The sequence below is a fragment of the Anomaloglossus baeobatrachus genome, chromosome 5 (assembly GCF_048569485.1).
Source record: "Anomaloglossus baeobatrachus isolate aAnoBae1 chromosome 5, aAnoBae1.hap1, whole genome shotgun sequence".
NCBI classification, from domain to species: domain Eukaryota; kingdom Metazoa; phylum Chordata; class Amphibia; order Anura; family Aromobatidae; genus Anomaloglossus; species Anomaloglossus baeobatrachus.
This window is the reverse complement of record NC_134357.1, coordinates 552496827-552514212: the sequence shown is the minus strand read 5'-3', so window position 1 is coordinate 552514212 and position 17386 is coordinate 552496827. Positions and strand designations below refer to the sequence as shown.

The 17386-nt window shown below is 47.7% G+C and overlaps 1 protein-coding gene across 1 annotated transcript in view; it reads left to right on the top strand.

Moving 5' to 3' along the window:
• Positions 1-10880, top strand: part of LOC142312972 (uncharacterized) — a 53920-nt gene extending 43040 nt beyond the window's left edge. The window contains exons 2-4 of the mRNA XM_075351961.1: positions 6132-6229; positions 6426-6516; positions 9766-10880. Coding sequence (XP_075208076.1) covers positions 6132-6229; positions 6426-6516; positions 9766-10571 — 995 coding nt within the window. The 3' untranslated portion in view covers positions 10572-10880. The remainder of the gene's footprint in view (positions 1-6131; positions 6230-6425; positions 6517-9765) is intronic.
• Positions 10881-17386: the final 6506 nt, after the last annotated feature.

Genomic DNA, 17386 nt, shown 5'->3' with positions numbered 1-17386 from the left:
TGTGTGTGTGTGTGTAGAGGTAAAGGGGGGTGCATTGTGTGTGTAGGGGGTGATGGGGGGTGCATTTTGTGTGTGTGTAGGGGTAAAGGGGGGTGCATTGTGTGTGTGTAGGGGATGATGGGGGGTGCATTGTGTGTGTGTGTGTGTGTGTGTGTGTGTAGGCGGTAAAGGGGGGTGCATTGTGTGTGTGTGGGGGGGGTGATGGGTGGGTGCATTGTGTGTGTCAGAGCTGTGTGTGTGTGTGTGTCAGAGCTGTGTGTGTGTCAGAGCTGTGTGTGTGTGTGTGTGTCAGAGCTGTGTGTGTCAGAGCTGTGTATGTGTGTCAGAGCTGTGTGTGTGTATGTGTGTCAGAGATGTGTGTGTGTCAGAGCTGTGTGTCAGAGCTGTGTATGTGTGTCAGAGCTGTGTGTGTATGTGTGTCAGAGATGTGTGTGTGTCAGAGGTGTGTGTGTCAGAGGTGTGTGTGTGTCAGAGCTGTGTGTGTGTCAGAGCTGTGTGTGTGTGTGTGTGTGTCAGAGCTGTGTGTGTGTGTCAGAGCTGTGTGTGTGTGTGTGTGTGTGTCAGAGCTGTGTGTGTGTGTCAGAGCTGTGTGTGTGTGTGTGTCAGAGCTGTGTGTGTAAGAATCAGTCTGTGCAGCACCCCAGAACTATATGGGTCCCCCAGAGCGCTATGTCACCTATCCCAGTAATGAGTACACCACCAGAGCTGTTTGCCACTCCAGTAACGTCTATGCCCCCTGCCCCTCCTGTAATGTATATATTGTAGCCCCCAGCCCCTCCTGTGATGTATATACAGCAGTGCTGTCAGTGTGCAGTCATGTCTGTTAGTGACAGCCATCGTGAAACACAGCCACATGTCCTAAAGGAGCTGGACGGAAACAAGCGGGAGAGGTGAGTGAGGCTGCTGGCGATTTCCCCATATTAATACCTGTAAAGGCTCATGCACACGTAACTGCTGAATATTCTGCAGCGATTTAACAGCACATGTGCGCGTCAAATCGCTGCAGAAACACTGCATAATGGATGCAGTTTTTCTTTACAAAAAATGCCGATTTCATGCGCTCTGGCTGCTGCCCCCACCATAGACAGAGCGGTGGCTGCATCCATAGCACACGGAATAATTGACATGCTCATTTTATGAACTCACAGATTTGGGTCAACGTTTTAGCACCCAAATCGCTGCGGTCATAAAAGCAACGTGCGCACGTGACATGCACAATCTACATAGATCGTGCTGGGGACGCAGGACGCATGCATTTACACTGCAGTGCTATACGCAGTGTAAATGCATGGAATTACGCAACGTGCGCACGAGCCCTAATGCGTCTGTGTCTGCATGTGTGTCAGTGTATATGACTGTGCATATATTTGTCTGTTTATATGTATTTTTCTGAATTTGTCTTCAAATATGTATATATACGTATGCCTGTATGTGTATGTGCGTGTCTGTGTGTGTATGTGCGTGTCTGTGTGTGTATGTGCGTGTCTGTGTGTGGATGGGGTCCACTGAGACTCTTTCACCCGGAGGCCACAAAAACCTGGAGCCGGCCCTGGCTGCCTTAACATTGGGATCAATAAAAAGTATGTGAGTAAGGTTCTGTACGCACGTTGCGTATTTGCATGCAGTTACGCTGCGATCTGCACCTCAGCGTAACTGCATGCGTCCTGCGTCCCCAGCACAATCTATGAAGATTATGCAGGAGCCGTGTGCACGTGGTGTATTAGAGTGCAGCGATTCGGCTGCTGCCTGAAGCGCTGCGCTCTAAGAAGTGACATGTCACTTCTTTCATGTGCTTTGGATGCAGCCCCTGCTCTGTCTATGGGAGGGGCTGCACTCAGAGCGCATGAAATTGGCTTTTCATTACGGACTCTTTCTGTAGCGATTTGAAGCGCATGTGTGCTGTTCAAATTGCTGCAGAAATTTCTGCAGAGACAAACGCAACGTGCGCACATAGCCTAACTCTACTATCTGTGTATAAGTGACGGATGTGAGTGATCCTGGACTGTGTCTGTATTGTAGTACTGTAAATCTGAATGTGGCAGAACAGGATAAGATAAATGTTCATTGGATTTATATCTAAATGCTACGGTTCGCGCTCTACTGTTGTGGCTAAAAATGTTAACGTTATGGGGCCCCCACCAGAATTTCTGCCCAGGGGCCCCCACCAACCTTAATCCGGCCCTGCTAGTGGCCCTCTGGCAGAATTAACCCCCAACCCATCCAAATACCACCACACACAGCTGTCCAGCATGAAACCTTAGGCTAAGTTCACACTTCCGTTGTTTTGCATCAGTCACATGCGTCGCTTGACGCATTTGACTGATGCGCTGACAACGGATGACAATGGATGACAAAGAACAGAATTCTTTGTCGGATTCCGTTGTGTGCGGGGGGCGGAGTTCGGGGGGCGGAGTTCGGCGTGGGTGGAGCCGAGCGGGGCCGTGGCATTGAGTACGTCAGTGCCGCGGGGACTGCAGGACAGGTGAGTGTGAGTGTAAGTGTGTGTGTGTGTGTGTGTGTGTATACATGCTGAGTGCGGGAGGGGGCGGAGCCGGGAGGGAGCGGAGCCGAGCGGTGAAGTGTCTGGCTCCGTGCACAGCCAGGGTAAATATCGGGTAAAGGCAAAGTACTTTTGGCTTGGTTACCCGATATTTATCTTGGTTAGCAGCATACACCGCTCAGCGCTGGCTCCCTGCACCCGTAACCAGTGTAAATACCGGGTAACTAACCAAAGCGCTTTGCTTAGTGTGTCGCCCTGGAGACCGGGGTACCCAGCACCGGAACGGGGGTCTATTTCTTGAGGGGATGTCACGGGTGGCTCGACCCGGGCTGCGGTCTCAGGCAATGCACAGTGCAATGGGGGGTATTTACAGGGGATAAAAGTTTATAAGAGTTTTTCGTGACGCCACCCGGAATAAATGTGGCTATTTATGGCCACTGCTGGGATGATGGGATGATGATGTGGGGCAGCTGAGGTGGAAAGCCCTTTCCGGGTAGGGCTGTGGGTCCCAGGCAGGTGAGGTAAAAGTCAATGGTGGTTATAGATAATGGTATTGTGAGGAGACTTTAGGGGCGCAGACACTTACTTGATCAGCAACAGGTTTTCTCAGCTTCGATGGTCCCAATCCTGGATAGGTGGCAACTGTCCAAATGAGAGACTGAGGCGCAGGCAACGTTTAACCGGTTTACTTTAACAAAAACTGCATAACAACAAGTCCCATCACCGGAGTCTGTATCAGGAGGACTAAGTTACTCTGCCCTGCCAGGTCCTTGGCCTCCTTCTTTGCGCTGTCTGTGTGTGGCCTGCTGCTGTGTGTGAACTAGCTGCCGGCCAAAACTGTCCCTCCCGGGTCCTATTTCAACAGGCAAGTTGAGTCCTTTTCCTCTGCTTACCCCCTCCGGGAGTACCGCTGAACTCTCTGGATGTTGCTGTGTCTGACCCTGGTGAAGCTTGAATCGCCTTCACTTTTCCTGGTTGCTGTATTGTGTGAAACTAATGCAGCCACGGATCCGGTATCCGTATCTGCGCCTTTTCAGGGGTAGATATTAATGGCTACCCGGTTCCTAAAATGTTCCTTTTCTCTGTCTCCTCCTCCTCAGACCGATGGCTTGGGCCTGGAAATTGTCAGTCTCTCCTAAGGACCTCAGAGCAATTTCTCTGTAACTACTCCTCTGAGCGTCCCGGCTCCAACTGAAAAAACTAAACTGTCAATTTTACCTCAGATCAGAATATCTCTAGGGGAGTCTCTTGAGCTCCCTCTTCTGGCCAGAGGTGGTAGTGCGGTGTCTGCTCTAGTGCTTGTATTGAGTAACTAATGATGGTTTTATTGTGGCTAATACCCCTAGGGGTGCCACACTTAGTAACCCGATGTTTATCCTGGTTACCTGTGCGGGGAGCCAGAGAGCGCATGCGCAGCGAAATCCAACGGATTCCACTGCACAAAAAACGTTACATGCTGCATTGCTCCCGCCCAGCGGTCAGTCAAAAAACGACTGACCGCAACGCAGCGGATGCAACACAGCATCATCAATCACAATCCGTCGCCACTAGAAGTCTATGGGGAAAAACTGGAATCCTGCAAAATATTTTGCAGGATACCGTAATTCCTCAAGGCGACGGATTGTGACTGATACAAAACAACCGAAGTGTGAACTTAGCCTTATCACTCACCATAAAAAAAAAAACTTCCGTTTTTCCCTCTGAGGACACTGACCTCCCTCTGTGCATGAGACAATGTCACCACAGTGAAGACTGAACAAACCGGTGCTGCAGAAGAAACCAGCGTCCACAAATGACAAGATGCAGGAGGCAATGGTGTCACCCCGCGCCCGTCATGCCGGGAAGGAGCCTGTACACTCTAGCATCTACCGTAAAAGATCCGACTGTGGAGAATCCGACAGACAGGACCCTTCTCCCGACATCCTCTGCTGTGGAGAGTACACAAGGGGCGCCGCAGGCGGATTATAGAAGTGCGGTTGTGTTGTTCTCAGGCTGATGCTCCTGTGATTCCTTCAGTCTCTGATGACATCACTGCAGCTACGTCATTGGTCACAGCGGCGATGTCACTATGTATGACACATGATCACTGTGGCCCACGATTGGCTGTAAGTCATGTGACGGTGACATCACTGTGACCTCAATCACCGAGGATCCGTCCTGACCGGATATTAACCTTCTATTTCACTCCACACTAAAGGCCGCTTTACACACTAGAATATATCTTACGATGTGTCGGCGGGGTCACGTCGTGAGTGACGCACATCCGGCATCGTAAGGTACATTGTAGTGTGTAACATCTACGTGCGATTGCGATTGAACGGTAAAACGTTCATCGCACGCACGTCGTTCATTTCTCATAAATTGAATGACAGGTTGTTCATCGTACCCCCGGGGTAGCACACATCGCAGTGTGTGACACCCCGGGAACGATGAACAGATCTTACCTGCGTCCTGCGGCTCCCGGCCAGCAATGCGGAAGTAAGGAGGTGGGTGGGATGTTTACGTCCCGCTCATCTCCGCCCCTCCGCTTCTATTGGCCGGCTGCCGAGTGACTTCGATGTGATGCCGAATGTCCCTCCCACTCCAGGAAGTGGACGTTCGCTGCCCACATCGAGGTCGTATGGACGGGTAAGTACGTGTGACGGGGGTTAATCGTTTATGCGGCACATTCAACAAATTGAACGTGCCGCACATACGATGGGGGCGGTTACGATCGCATACGATATCGTATGCGAAATCATAATCGTATGCGAAATCGTAACATGTAAAGCAGGCTTTACTCTACACGTTTTGTCTCCTCATGTTTCCCCTTATTATCTACAGTAGTTGTATTATTACAGTGGATTCTTTATGATGTTACATCGTCATCTTCTCCCCATTCAGGTCCCTACAATATCGGATCCTCTCAGTGGAGATCTTCTATAGAAGAGAATTCTCCTGATTGCCCCATGAAGGATGGATATGGACAGGGACAAGATGGCGGAGAGGATATTACACCTCACCCTAGAGATCCTCTTCCGGCTTACTGGAGAGGTGAGAGATTTTGATGACGTCACATTACATCATTCTTACCTATGGGAATAACAGATAGACAGAACTGGAGAGGTGAGGACTCTGGAAATGTCTGTAGTGAGATTTCTTACTGTGTCTCTCCATAACCAGGATTACACAGTAGTGAAGAAGACCTCTAGTGAGCACTGTCAAGCCCCTGTGTCTGAGGGATGGGGAAGACCCCTGAGCCCAATCACGGGGCTTCCACCTCACCCCCCGATACATGAGGACATCAATGACCAGAAGATCCTAGAACTCACCTACAAGATGATTGAGCTGCTGACTGGAGAGGTGACACTGCTGGGAATGCTGGGACATTATACAGTAACGCTATGATGGGATCGGGGGATGACGGTATCATTGTATGTGTCAGGTTCCTATAAGGTGTCAGGACGTCACCGTCTATTTCTCCATGGAGGAGTGGGAGTATTTAGAAGGACACAAAGATCTGTACAAGGACGCCATGATGGAGATTCCCCAGTCCCTCACATCACCAGGTAATAGACAGGACTAAATACACACGGCCTATAATTATCTGTATGTAAGGAATGAATTCAGTCCCTGTATGTGTCTCCTCCAGGTCTATCCAGTAAGAGGACAACACCAGAGAGATGTCCCCGTCCTCTTCTCCCACAGGACTGTAAACAAGAAGATCCCGATGTTCCTCAGGATCATCAGGTAGATGGAGAGAAGGTGTCATGAAATCTCCCTATGATGTGTAAATGGCTGCAAAGTCTTGTGCTCAGTCTTGTTTTATCCTCCAGTATTATATGTTTTATACTTGTGTAATGAGAGCGGTGGCGATGGCAGGATTAGAGCTGGTCATAGATGTGACTTCTCCATCTGTCTGTGACTTTTACAATATTTGTTTCAGGGTGAAGATCTGACCCATATTAATACTACAGAGACATATGTGAGGGGTGATGAGCGGAGTAAAGAGGAGATTCCTACAGATAACCGCCCAGGTGAGTAGTGACCACTAAATGCAGAGAAGTCACAGATTCTTCTCAGTCACCGGCTGTGGCTGCTTTATCAGGGTTATAGTCCAGCTATATCAAATGGTCACCATTCTGCTGCTAGACCACCACATGCTCCTCCATTCAAAACTGTCCCCATTATTTTGGGCATTGGACGCCCTTCTGCTGGAGTGAAATCTGTATCAGCCAGATCTTACAGGTAGGATCCACTCTATCCCCTGAAATTAGATGTTGACCTTAAGCTGCCCAGATCTCTAATCTGCAAAGCCAAATGACAGTGTACGTAGAATGTGCAGACAACTTAGAAAATCATGGGAAGAAAAATTTGTATGATGGACCTGTGACGCCCTGACAAAACCAGGTAGTCACAAATAGGCCCCCGCACAACACCTTCCCTCACTAGGAAACACACAGCCAACCAGAAACCCTAGTCACCCCCCCTTAGGGAAAGATAGACACACCAGTGGGCGTGACCAAGCGGTTGGGACACGCCCACCCAGGGGTCCAGACAGCCCGAGGCGGGAAAACAAGTTGCGTTTAGTCTGAAGTTCAGTTTGGAGAGGAGTTTGGGCTGGAGCTAAGTGTAGCCCCAGCAGGAAGTTCAGGGTAGGAGTCCTGGTGGCACTGGCTAGGAGGCAGATGGTGGTCTCCGTTAGCAGGAAACGGGAAGCCGGTTCAGCAGAACCAAGGTGGACCGGGATAGGGTTGTAGCCTCCAGTACCGACACGGGAAACCGTAGCACAAAGGGGGTACTCAGACCCCGAAGCCAGAACCGGAAACAAGCGGACTGGTCATTGGACATAGATCCCACGGGCCGGCGTCTGCGGGCACAGCGAATTAGACCACATCCAGCCAGGAGCGGACTACTGTGTTTCACACCAGGAAAGTCCACCTTACACAAACAGTGCAGAGGAAAAAGGATAGAGACCATCAGCCGGATGGGGGATCCGAATGCAACCAGCCGCGGCACCGGCCACCATCACCTTGGTTTACCAGAGACTTGTGTAGTTTATTAACAGTGAGTGCACCAACACTCCTTGCGGTCACTATCCCCTGCACCGAGCCACCAGGTCCCGGGGCCACCATCCCTGCCCACGGAGGGGTTAACAACTTGCTGCACTCTGATTTTTATCGAAAGTTCGGCACAGGGTACCTGTAACATATGAGGGAGGTTAAAATTATCCCACAGTGGGTACATGGAGACCGGGCAGCCCACCCACATGATTTCTAAAATTTAACTTCTTTACCCCTGGGCGATATTTCATTTTTTCTTCCCCTTCTTCCAAGAAGCATAACTCTTTTATTTTCGCGTCAACATAGACATATTAGGGATTATTTTTTTGCTGGATGAGTTGTACTTTTGAATTAAACTATTCATTTTGTCATATAGTGTACTGAAAACTGGGGAAAAAAAATCCAAGTGCAAAGAAATTGCAATTATTGTATTTTATTTACCATGTTCACTATATGTTCACCCTCTGATGGTGAGAATAGCCTTATGCTGGGGGGTAGCTGCCAGATGCTTCGCCAGGCATTCTTGGTACTGTGACGGCTGACCCCAGGGGTCAGGGATTGGAAACTGTCAGTCACTGATTGGGTCGGGTGCATACCGGATGACTGGTTTGAGCAGGTGCAGCGGATAAGGCTGATAAAACAGGTGCAGCAGGTGTGGTAGACACAGCTGGTATAGATAGATGCAGCATCTACAGTGGACACAGCAGATACTGGGATACAGACTCGAGTTATCACACAGCATAATACTCAGCAAATGGAATGGGATCTGACAACTAGCAACACGCCTCTAAGATTAGACCATGTTGCCCAGGCACCTCCCATAGAGGGAAGATGCCTTAAATACACAGTGCCTCTCAGCCATAGGTTGTGAGGCACTTTCTGGTCAATGCACGCAGCTGTGCCGTCCCCGTAACAGCAGCCGGGCCGCTTCTTGGATCCGGATCCGCGGTGGCTCGAGGGGTCTCCAGACCCGGGGGTCGCGCGGCCACTCGAATGAAAGGGGGGGCTATATACAGGGGGTTTGGAAAGTTCGTGACGCCGCCAACGGTGCGTGGTATTGTGAGGGACCACCGCTGTGGTTTGGAGGGAGCCCGGTGAGGATGTTGTGGCAGCCTGATGTTTAACCCCTCCGTGGGTAGGGGGTTTGTGACCGGGGCCCATTGACGGTGCTGGGATTTTAGTTGGGTGCTGTTGGGGATAGGAACAGGGGTTTTCAATGTACTCACTCAGTCCTGGAATAACTATGACAGCTTGTAAACCACGCCACTGTAGCTTGTAGGGAGCACGTTTGGGTCCGTGCCCTTGTTGTTGCTGTTAGCCTGTGGCCCTGTCCTTGGCACCTTCGTCTCTGTTGGACCCGTTGGTATAAAACTCTTCGGGTCCCGCTCACCCGTATGGCTAACGGAGTGAGCTTGCTCTCAGTGTTCACGCGTAGGATTTCTTTGGACTGTAGTGGGAAAGTCCTATCCCATCGGTGCGCTAGTACCCCGATTTTGGAGCGGGTTGGGGATGACACTTGAAGTCTTCACCCCAGTCAGGTAAATTACCGAAACGCGTGAAGCTACTTTCCGGCCTGGGGTCCACGTACCCCATCGTGCCCTGGCCCCTGCCCGGTGATAGCTCAAGGCTTCCGGCCGCCCTCCTCGGCAGTCCGTGCCCCTTGACACTGTCTCCTGCGACCGGGTTTTCCAGCTCCTACCAGGCCCCGACCAACGTCTGCCACCTAGTACACAGGAGCTCTCCTCCGTGGCCTCTCCTCACGAGAGCCACCACTATACCTTCTTCCACTCTCTCCTCTGCTCAACTCTCTTCTGCTCAGCTGTCACTTTCCTCACTTTTCCCTCACCAACACCCCATGTGGGCGGCCCTATTCCCTTCAGGCCCCCCCAATGGTGTGTCTGGTAGGTTAAAGTGGGAAGTGTTCCTAGGATTTTGATCTGCTAAGCTGTTAGCAACACCAAAGGACCAGGGTCCGTAAGCAAGGAGGGTGGATACTGTGCAGAAGCGCAGATTGCACAATACCCTGTGACGACCTGATAGGCCAGGGCGTCACACAGCCACTTATGAATATGTGAGCATGCCTTAAGCGCTCTCCCAGGAGACCTGCACCAGGAAAAGGGTGCCGGAAAGTGCAGGGATGCTGGTAACAGCGTTACAAGCTATTTTATAAATTATATCCTTAAATATGTATATATTATTGAAAATAATTTTTATTATTGGCAGATGACTGTACCTGGAGAACAGATGCACAACTGACATCTTCAATTTTGAAATCAGATGACCTTGATATCACACAAGATATAACTGAAGTGAATGCCACTATTCCAGATATACCATCATCCCTGTACAGCAAAGATTTATCATCTAATTCTTTTAAACAATTCTTACCTTCTGATTCATCACAGACTATTAAGAAAAATAAATGTCACAAAAGCAGCATTAAAAATCAAAGTGCTCATACAGCAAAGAAGCTTTTTGCAACTTCAGAATATGAAAAAATTTATGAAATAATTCACACAGGGGAGAAAAGATTTTCTTCAGAATCTGTTAGTTACCAGAGAACTCACACAGGGGAAAAGCCATTTTCTTGTTCAGTATGTGGGAAAGGTTTTAACTGGAAATCAAATCTTGTTGATCACCAGAAAACTCACACAGGGGAGAAGCCATATTCATGTTCAGAATGTGGGATATGTTTTAACCGAAAATCACATCTTGTTAGACATCAAAGTACTCACACAGGGGAGAAGCCTTTTTCGTGTTCAGAATGTGGGAAATGTTTTAACCGAAAATCACATCTTGTTATACATCTGAGAACTCACACAGGGGAGAAGCCTTTTTCATGTTCAGAATGTGGGATATGTTTTACTCAAAAATCAAGTCTTGTTATACATCAGAGAATTCACACAGGCGAGATGCCATATTCCTGTTCAGAATGTGGGAAATGTTTTGCACATAAATCACATTTAGTTACACATCAGAGAATTCACACTCGGGAAAAGCCATATTCATGTTCAGAATGTGGGAAATGATTTAATCAAATATCACAAGATGTGACACATCCGAGAACTCACACAGGGATGAAGCCTTTTTCATATTTAGAAAGGGATATGTTTTAATAAAAAATCAAGTGTTGGAAAACACCAAAGAATTCACACAGGGGAGAAACCAATGACATGTTTAGAATTAGGGAAATATTTTACACACAAATGGGTTATTTTTAATATCACAAAACTCACAAGGGTAGAAGCTTAGAAGGTGATAAATGTTTTACTTGAAAATTATAATTTGTTGACCACTAAGAAAAATTCACATGGGCTAATTAAAGCCTTTTGGAAGTAGAGCTAATTAAACCATCTAATGCAATTTTTTACCTCCCTACTATCTCTTCTCTTTTGTATTGGTGGAGGAGGTGGAGTGAAGTGATTCCCTGTCTTTTCTTTTATTGGATATTTCTATTAGATCCTTAGTAATCCATATCCCTTATTTAAGCCTTGTTATTTGGGAATAGAGTGGCAGTTCTAAATTGGCGGCTATTTATAGAGATTCTCACTTAATGTCCTTTTTGGAGATGGTGAAAAATTTTCATTACATCGAAACTGTCTTTATCTATACCTCCAAGTGAGACATCTCCTTGGTATAGGATCTGATATTGGGTACAATTCACCTCCTCTGTCTCTACGTTGACTTTTTAAAAAAGAGGAATATAATATTAAAGGGGTCTCAATTTTAGTTTTTTATAACACCCCCTCCCCCCTCCCCGTTGGAAGATCTGAAGTTGTCCTACATGATAAAATGGGAACAAGAGCTATCTTTTTCATTCACCCCTCAACAATGTTGGGCCGCCTCGGAATGGACTTATAGGACCTGAGCGTAGAAATCACCTAGAACAAATTAAATAAATTCATACAGGGTGGTATCTGTTTCTAGGCAAAATGGCTCACATGATCCCTGATTATTCCCTTTTCTGTTGGAGAGTCTGTCTTCAGAAAGGCACACTGGGGCATGTATGGTGGTTAGGTTGACTCGCCCACCCGAGGGCTATGAGACACCCAGTGTTGGGCCGGACTAGTCCGGGGGTAGTCAGTGGTGGCGGGGCCCGACTCCGTGACCCTGGCGGGTCAACTAATATGGCTTCAGTGGGGGTGGTGATTATTAAAGTTTGTATTCGTGACGCCACCTGTGGTTTGCGGCTATTAAGCCGCCGCTGCTGTATGGGGCCTCCGGGGCTGGTGGAATGGCAGCTTGGGTGGTCAACTCCCCACAGGTGGAGCGGTGCCCCGGGGCAACCGTTGGTGCTTATTACAGTTTATGGTGCTGGGAAAGGGTGCAGGGCTACTCAGGACAGTGAAAAGAACCGACACAAACGACAGTCTCTTTACCTTCTTTACTTTTACTTGGCAAAACAGTCCAGTCCTGGGAGACCGTCACAGGTGGTGAAGGGGATCCGGTCAGCCTGGAAGTAACTGGGGTGATCTTCTTGGCCAGTCGAGTATTGAGGCCTACTCCCTGTTCTTCCTTCACTTCTACAGGACCCTGCACTTTGAGTTTAGCAATGGCCCTCTCGCTGCTGGGACCGGTGGTTCGTCCCTTTCTCCTAGGATAGGCTGCGCAGGCCCTCTCTGATGCTCCCCTGCGGGGGTCCACACCGGGCCCTGGTGATGCAGCTGTACCTTCGGATGGTTTTGGTGGCCAGGAGACTTGCAGTCCTCCTGCCCTTCGGATTCGGCTACCAGGAAAGGGTTTTACACCCTGGCAACCACAGACTCCGATGTCTAATTCTTCTTCTGTGCCTCTTTACAGCTCTTGCTTTCCTGGGTTGAGCTAATCTAGCTCCATCCCCAGCTCACAAGACTGCACTACTCCACGTCCTCTCCAAACTTCCCTAACAGACTGAACACTAACTCCTCCCTCAGGTCAGACTTAAGGAAGTGCTCCCTGGAACTCCAGGTTTAGAGCTCCCTCTGCTGGCCTGAGAGAGGAACGGCGCTGGATGTTGGTACTTACTGGCCAATGGACTTCCCCAGTTACCTCCAGGCTCAGCATTAACCCTTTGGAGGGGCAATGCTGTTGTGGCAACCAGATCCTGGGGCGCCACACTGTCCAAACATTATGGTATTTTGGGAGCAGGTGTTTGATCTAATTTCATCTGTAACTGGTCTTCATTTAAAAATGGATCCTCCACTGGCAATCCTGAATATAGGACTTGATAACTTCCCTGAAAATGTGAAAACTGTTATTGCTGATATACTGTATTTTTTGCTTTATAAGACGCACTTTTGTTCCCCCAAATTTTGGGGGAAAGTAGGGGGTGCGTCTTATAATCCGAATATACGGGTCCAGGGGAGGTGGGGGCAACTCTGGAGCGGTGCTGGTGGAGGCTGGTAGAGGCTTGTGAAGGCTGCTGGAGTCAGCAGGAGATCTCCTGCTCCCACTCATATAATATGCACAGCCGCTGTCCATCAGCATGGTGCTGAAACCGCACCGCGGCGATGGGCTGGGGGAGCGGTGCATATTATATGCGCCTGCGTCCCCCTTTGATCGCACATGTTCACCCCCCCCTCCGTGTTAGATATGGCCCCCATCCTGCTGCCCATCCTAAAATAAAAGCAATAGCAGGAGCAGATACCCTGCTAATTTACTACTCCATTTGGGTATGTTAAAATGTAACCTTTAATAAATTTATATAAAAACAGGGGAAAAATTCACAGACAATAAACACATCAAGTGATGATCCAAAAATAGGAAGTTGTGCATACAGCAAGGGTCTATATCAGAAAATCACACCAGAAGCCTGCTGACAATGTAAATTTGCAGTGGCTGGCAAAAAACCTATTAATATAAGGCATATAAAATGGAAAGGTCTCACCGGTATATCTTTTGTTCAACACCCTGGTGATGAAAGGTTCGCAGAGGGGGAGCTATTTAGTGCCTAGCTACCACAAACCCCTCAAGTTGAGATCCATTGAAGGCGTGCTCCAGTCTCCCTACGCGTTTCTTTATATTAATCTCATCAGGGGAGCTTTTCTGGAATATAGAGCCAAGGGTAAAACACCTCTTGTGCAGAGGTAGACGCCTGACCAGATTGAAGTGACTCAAAAGTTTAAATAGAGGCGGGGAACACCAATTGTGCTCTCATTGGCTGATAAGTCATGTGACCTCATCGGACACAAGGCATGTACTACGCATGCGCCCTCAGCGGATGTGTAAAGCTAAGGGAAATAGCAAAATCAAGACATATCCAAGATGTGGCGTGCAGGAGTGTATTGTATGCTCTATTTGGGAACTGTTGTGCACACAATAAGGCTAGATGAAAAACGGGGCTAATCGCGCGTGCGCACCCGGCCAGAGGGACGGGACGCAACAGCGCATGCTTACCCGATTAGTAATGGAATACATAGACAGCAGGGCCCGTGACAACACAAACACGTGGGACAATCACGTGAGAAAACAGCCCGTCCCATTGGGAGGTCCTACAAGGAAGACAATCACATAGTAAGCAGGAGGTACAGCGCATGCGCGCCCCACTCATCTGGTACTGCAATAGAGCAAAAAGAGGCAACCAAAATGTCATTACAACGTGAAGCGATCACGTGAATAAACATAAGACTTCTTGCAAAACAAGAAATGTACTATAATGTGCACAATGTGGTGCTGTAAAACCAAAGGGGTCACATAACAAGCAAATTGAATCACCCCTAGAAGGAAAAGACAGGCTAGCAAAAACAATATTTATATCAAAAACGGGTAAAAATCATGCCCGGTGATAACAATTGTTTATGGCCTGAGATGAACCAAAACAGAATTGGAACATAGTTGGAGCTCATGGGTATTATGGCAGGAAAAACAGGCAAAAGGGGGAGGGAAACCGAAGCGATATGATCGGTGTGAATATGGACCATGACATCAGGGAGACCTACAGTAGATGGGTCTGATAATACTACAAATAATGAGGAGGGTGAGAAAAGGCCCTAAGAAACAAACTATACTGGGCCCTAAAAAATACCCTATCTAACAACAGTGTTGACACATCCAAAAGTTAGCGATGCCCCCGTTCCGCGACGGCTCTCCCTAACTATACTAACACTGTCCCTAAATTAAAGGAAACAGCTATAGGTGAGGGTCTCATTGAGACCCAGTGGGGCCTGGGTCTTAAGTGTAAAGATCCACCTACTCTCTTTTTGCAACACCCTCTGGTCCCAGTTGCCTCCACGTAAGGGGCGCTTCACGAGGTCTATCCCCATGAAGCTGAGACCAGAGACGTCGCCGTTATGTATGGTATTCATGTGTGTCGCCAGAGGTGTGTCCCTTTTATTGGCTATATCTCTGAGATGTTCACCTACCCTTCTCCTCATCTCTCTGATGGTTTTACCAATATATTCCAAATTGCACTGGCATCTTGCTTGGTAAATTACACCTTTGGAGCGACAATTTATAAACGATCGTATATTGTATTGTCGTACTGTGATGGAGCTGAAAAGGGTTTTACCAGTCAAGATGCGGGAACAGGCAACACAGCCAGAGCATCTAAAACAGCCCTTAGGGCTACAGGGGATCTAAGTGGAGGGAGGGGGGGTGACGAAATGGCTATGCACCAAACGATCTCCAATCGACCTCCCTTTTCTAAAAGTACACAGGGGTCGATGGCCGATTGTATCTCTGATGTCATCATCCATCTGCAGCACCGACCAATGTTTAGTAAATATTGATCTGATGGTTGACGAGCTGTTAGAATAGGTTGTAATGAAGCAAGTACATAGTTGTTCCAACTTAGGTTTCGATGGATCAAGAAGACTCGATCTCTCTCTCAGGTTGGCTTTCCTGAAGGCTTTTTTGAGAACCCCATCCGGGTAACCTCTGTCCTTAAACCGACCTCTCAAGTGTCTCGCTTGGATGTTGAAATCAATAGGATCTGAGCAATTGCGTTTGATCCGCAAATACTGACCCTTTAAGATTCCACTTATCAGGGATTTGGGATGATTACTGTCCCATCTAAGAAGTGCGTTCGTTGCAGTCAGTTTTCTGAATGTTTTAGTTGACAGGGTACCATCGCTGTTCCTATTCACCAAAATGTCAAGGAATGACAATTCCTGTTGGCTACATTGGGACGTAAACCCAAGTCCAAGGGGATTGTCATTCAAAAGGTTCACAAAGTTGGTAAAGCTACTAGAGTCACCTCTCCAAATCACGAATACATCATCAATGAATCTGGTCCAGAAGACCACCCTATCCACTTCAAATTTGGAATCATCACAAAAAAACATCGTCTCCTCCCACCAGCCCAGGAGCAAGTTGGCGTAAGAAGACGCACATGGACTGCCCATGGCTGTGCCCCTGAGCTGGTGGTAAAAAGAGTCATCAAAAAGAAAAACATTTTTAGTTAGACAAAAATTGAGAAGTTGCAGGACCCAGTCACTGTGATTTCTAAATTGACACCCCCTTCCTTTGAGGAAAAAATGTGTTGCCTCAAGGCCATCCCTATGAGATATGAAGGAGTTTAGTGCTTACACATCGATACTCTCCATGATCATGTCATCTTCAAGGGATATACCCTCCAACTTCCTAAGAAAATCCAGAGTCTCGGGTATATGCGTTCAGAGCCAGAACAAAGGGTTGAAGGACCTCATCAATATAAATTCCAATGTTCTGACTCAGACTCCCAACTCCCGACACTATTGCTCTTCCCTTCAAGGGCCTCAGCCCTTTATGAATTTTTGGGAGACAGTAGAAAGTGGCTAGGGTTGGATGAAGGGGTAACAAGAAATCAAATTCCGTTTTGTCAATAAGTTTGTTGTTAAGACCTACGGTCAAAATGGACTTTAATTCCTTCTTGAATTCCGACAAGGGGTTGGAGCTCAACCTGCTATAGTTAGAATTGACCTGCAAGATGTCCAAACACAGTTGGCGATAGTGTTCCCTATCAAGTAACTCTATATTTCCCCCCTTGTCGGAACTCTTAACTACAATACTTGAATCTTGTGCCAATGACTGTAGGGCCTGCATTTCTTCTCTTGAGAGGTTATGTTTATGCGACTTGGTTTGCCCCAAATTCTCCAGGTCCCTAGTAACCAGACCAACAAAAACGTCAATAGCCGAAACATCTCCCTGCACTGGTGGCAATCGTGTGCTCTTATTTCTAAGGGAAGTGAATGGACCCTCCCCTACCAAATTAGGATCTTCATCTGACAAATGGTATAAAAACCGAATGTCTGGCAACAAGTCATCAGGGACACCCAAATCATGACTGAGGCGCTTTTGTTCTTGCTGATGAAATTTGTGCCATCTAAGCTTTCTGGCAAAAAGCTGGAGATCTTTAACTCCATCAAACACGTCCAGGTTAGAGGTGGGGACGAAGGAGAGGCCCTTACTGAGAAGGCACATTTCGACAGATGAGAGTGGTCGAGATGATAAGTTTATGATCTGTAACTCTCTGTCTGGTTGTGTGCCTGCTGGGGAACTAGTCTGTTCCTGAGTGAGTAACCCTGGTCTAAAAAACGAGGGTTATTAGTATTCTCAGTAAATCGTCCTCTGCCTCGCCCTCTACCCCTTTGTTTGCCCTTTCTTGCTTTGCATGACTCGTTATCTGAAATGTCAGTGTCGGTAGTGGAAAGATCAAAATCACAATTCGGTTGGGGAATAGAAGTGGTTGAAAAACAGTAAACATTTTAGTCCTTAAAATCTTGTGTGCCCCTCACAAAATACCTGTTCAATTTGATTTTGCAATGATGCCTCTTTGGAACTAAATTCTGTCTCACCAGAAAACTTTTTAGTGATCTCTATTTGTTCCTTCAGGCTATTGGTGAGGGAAACAAGAGTCTGTTTTTCTTCCTCGAAGAGAAATTTCATC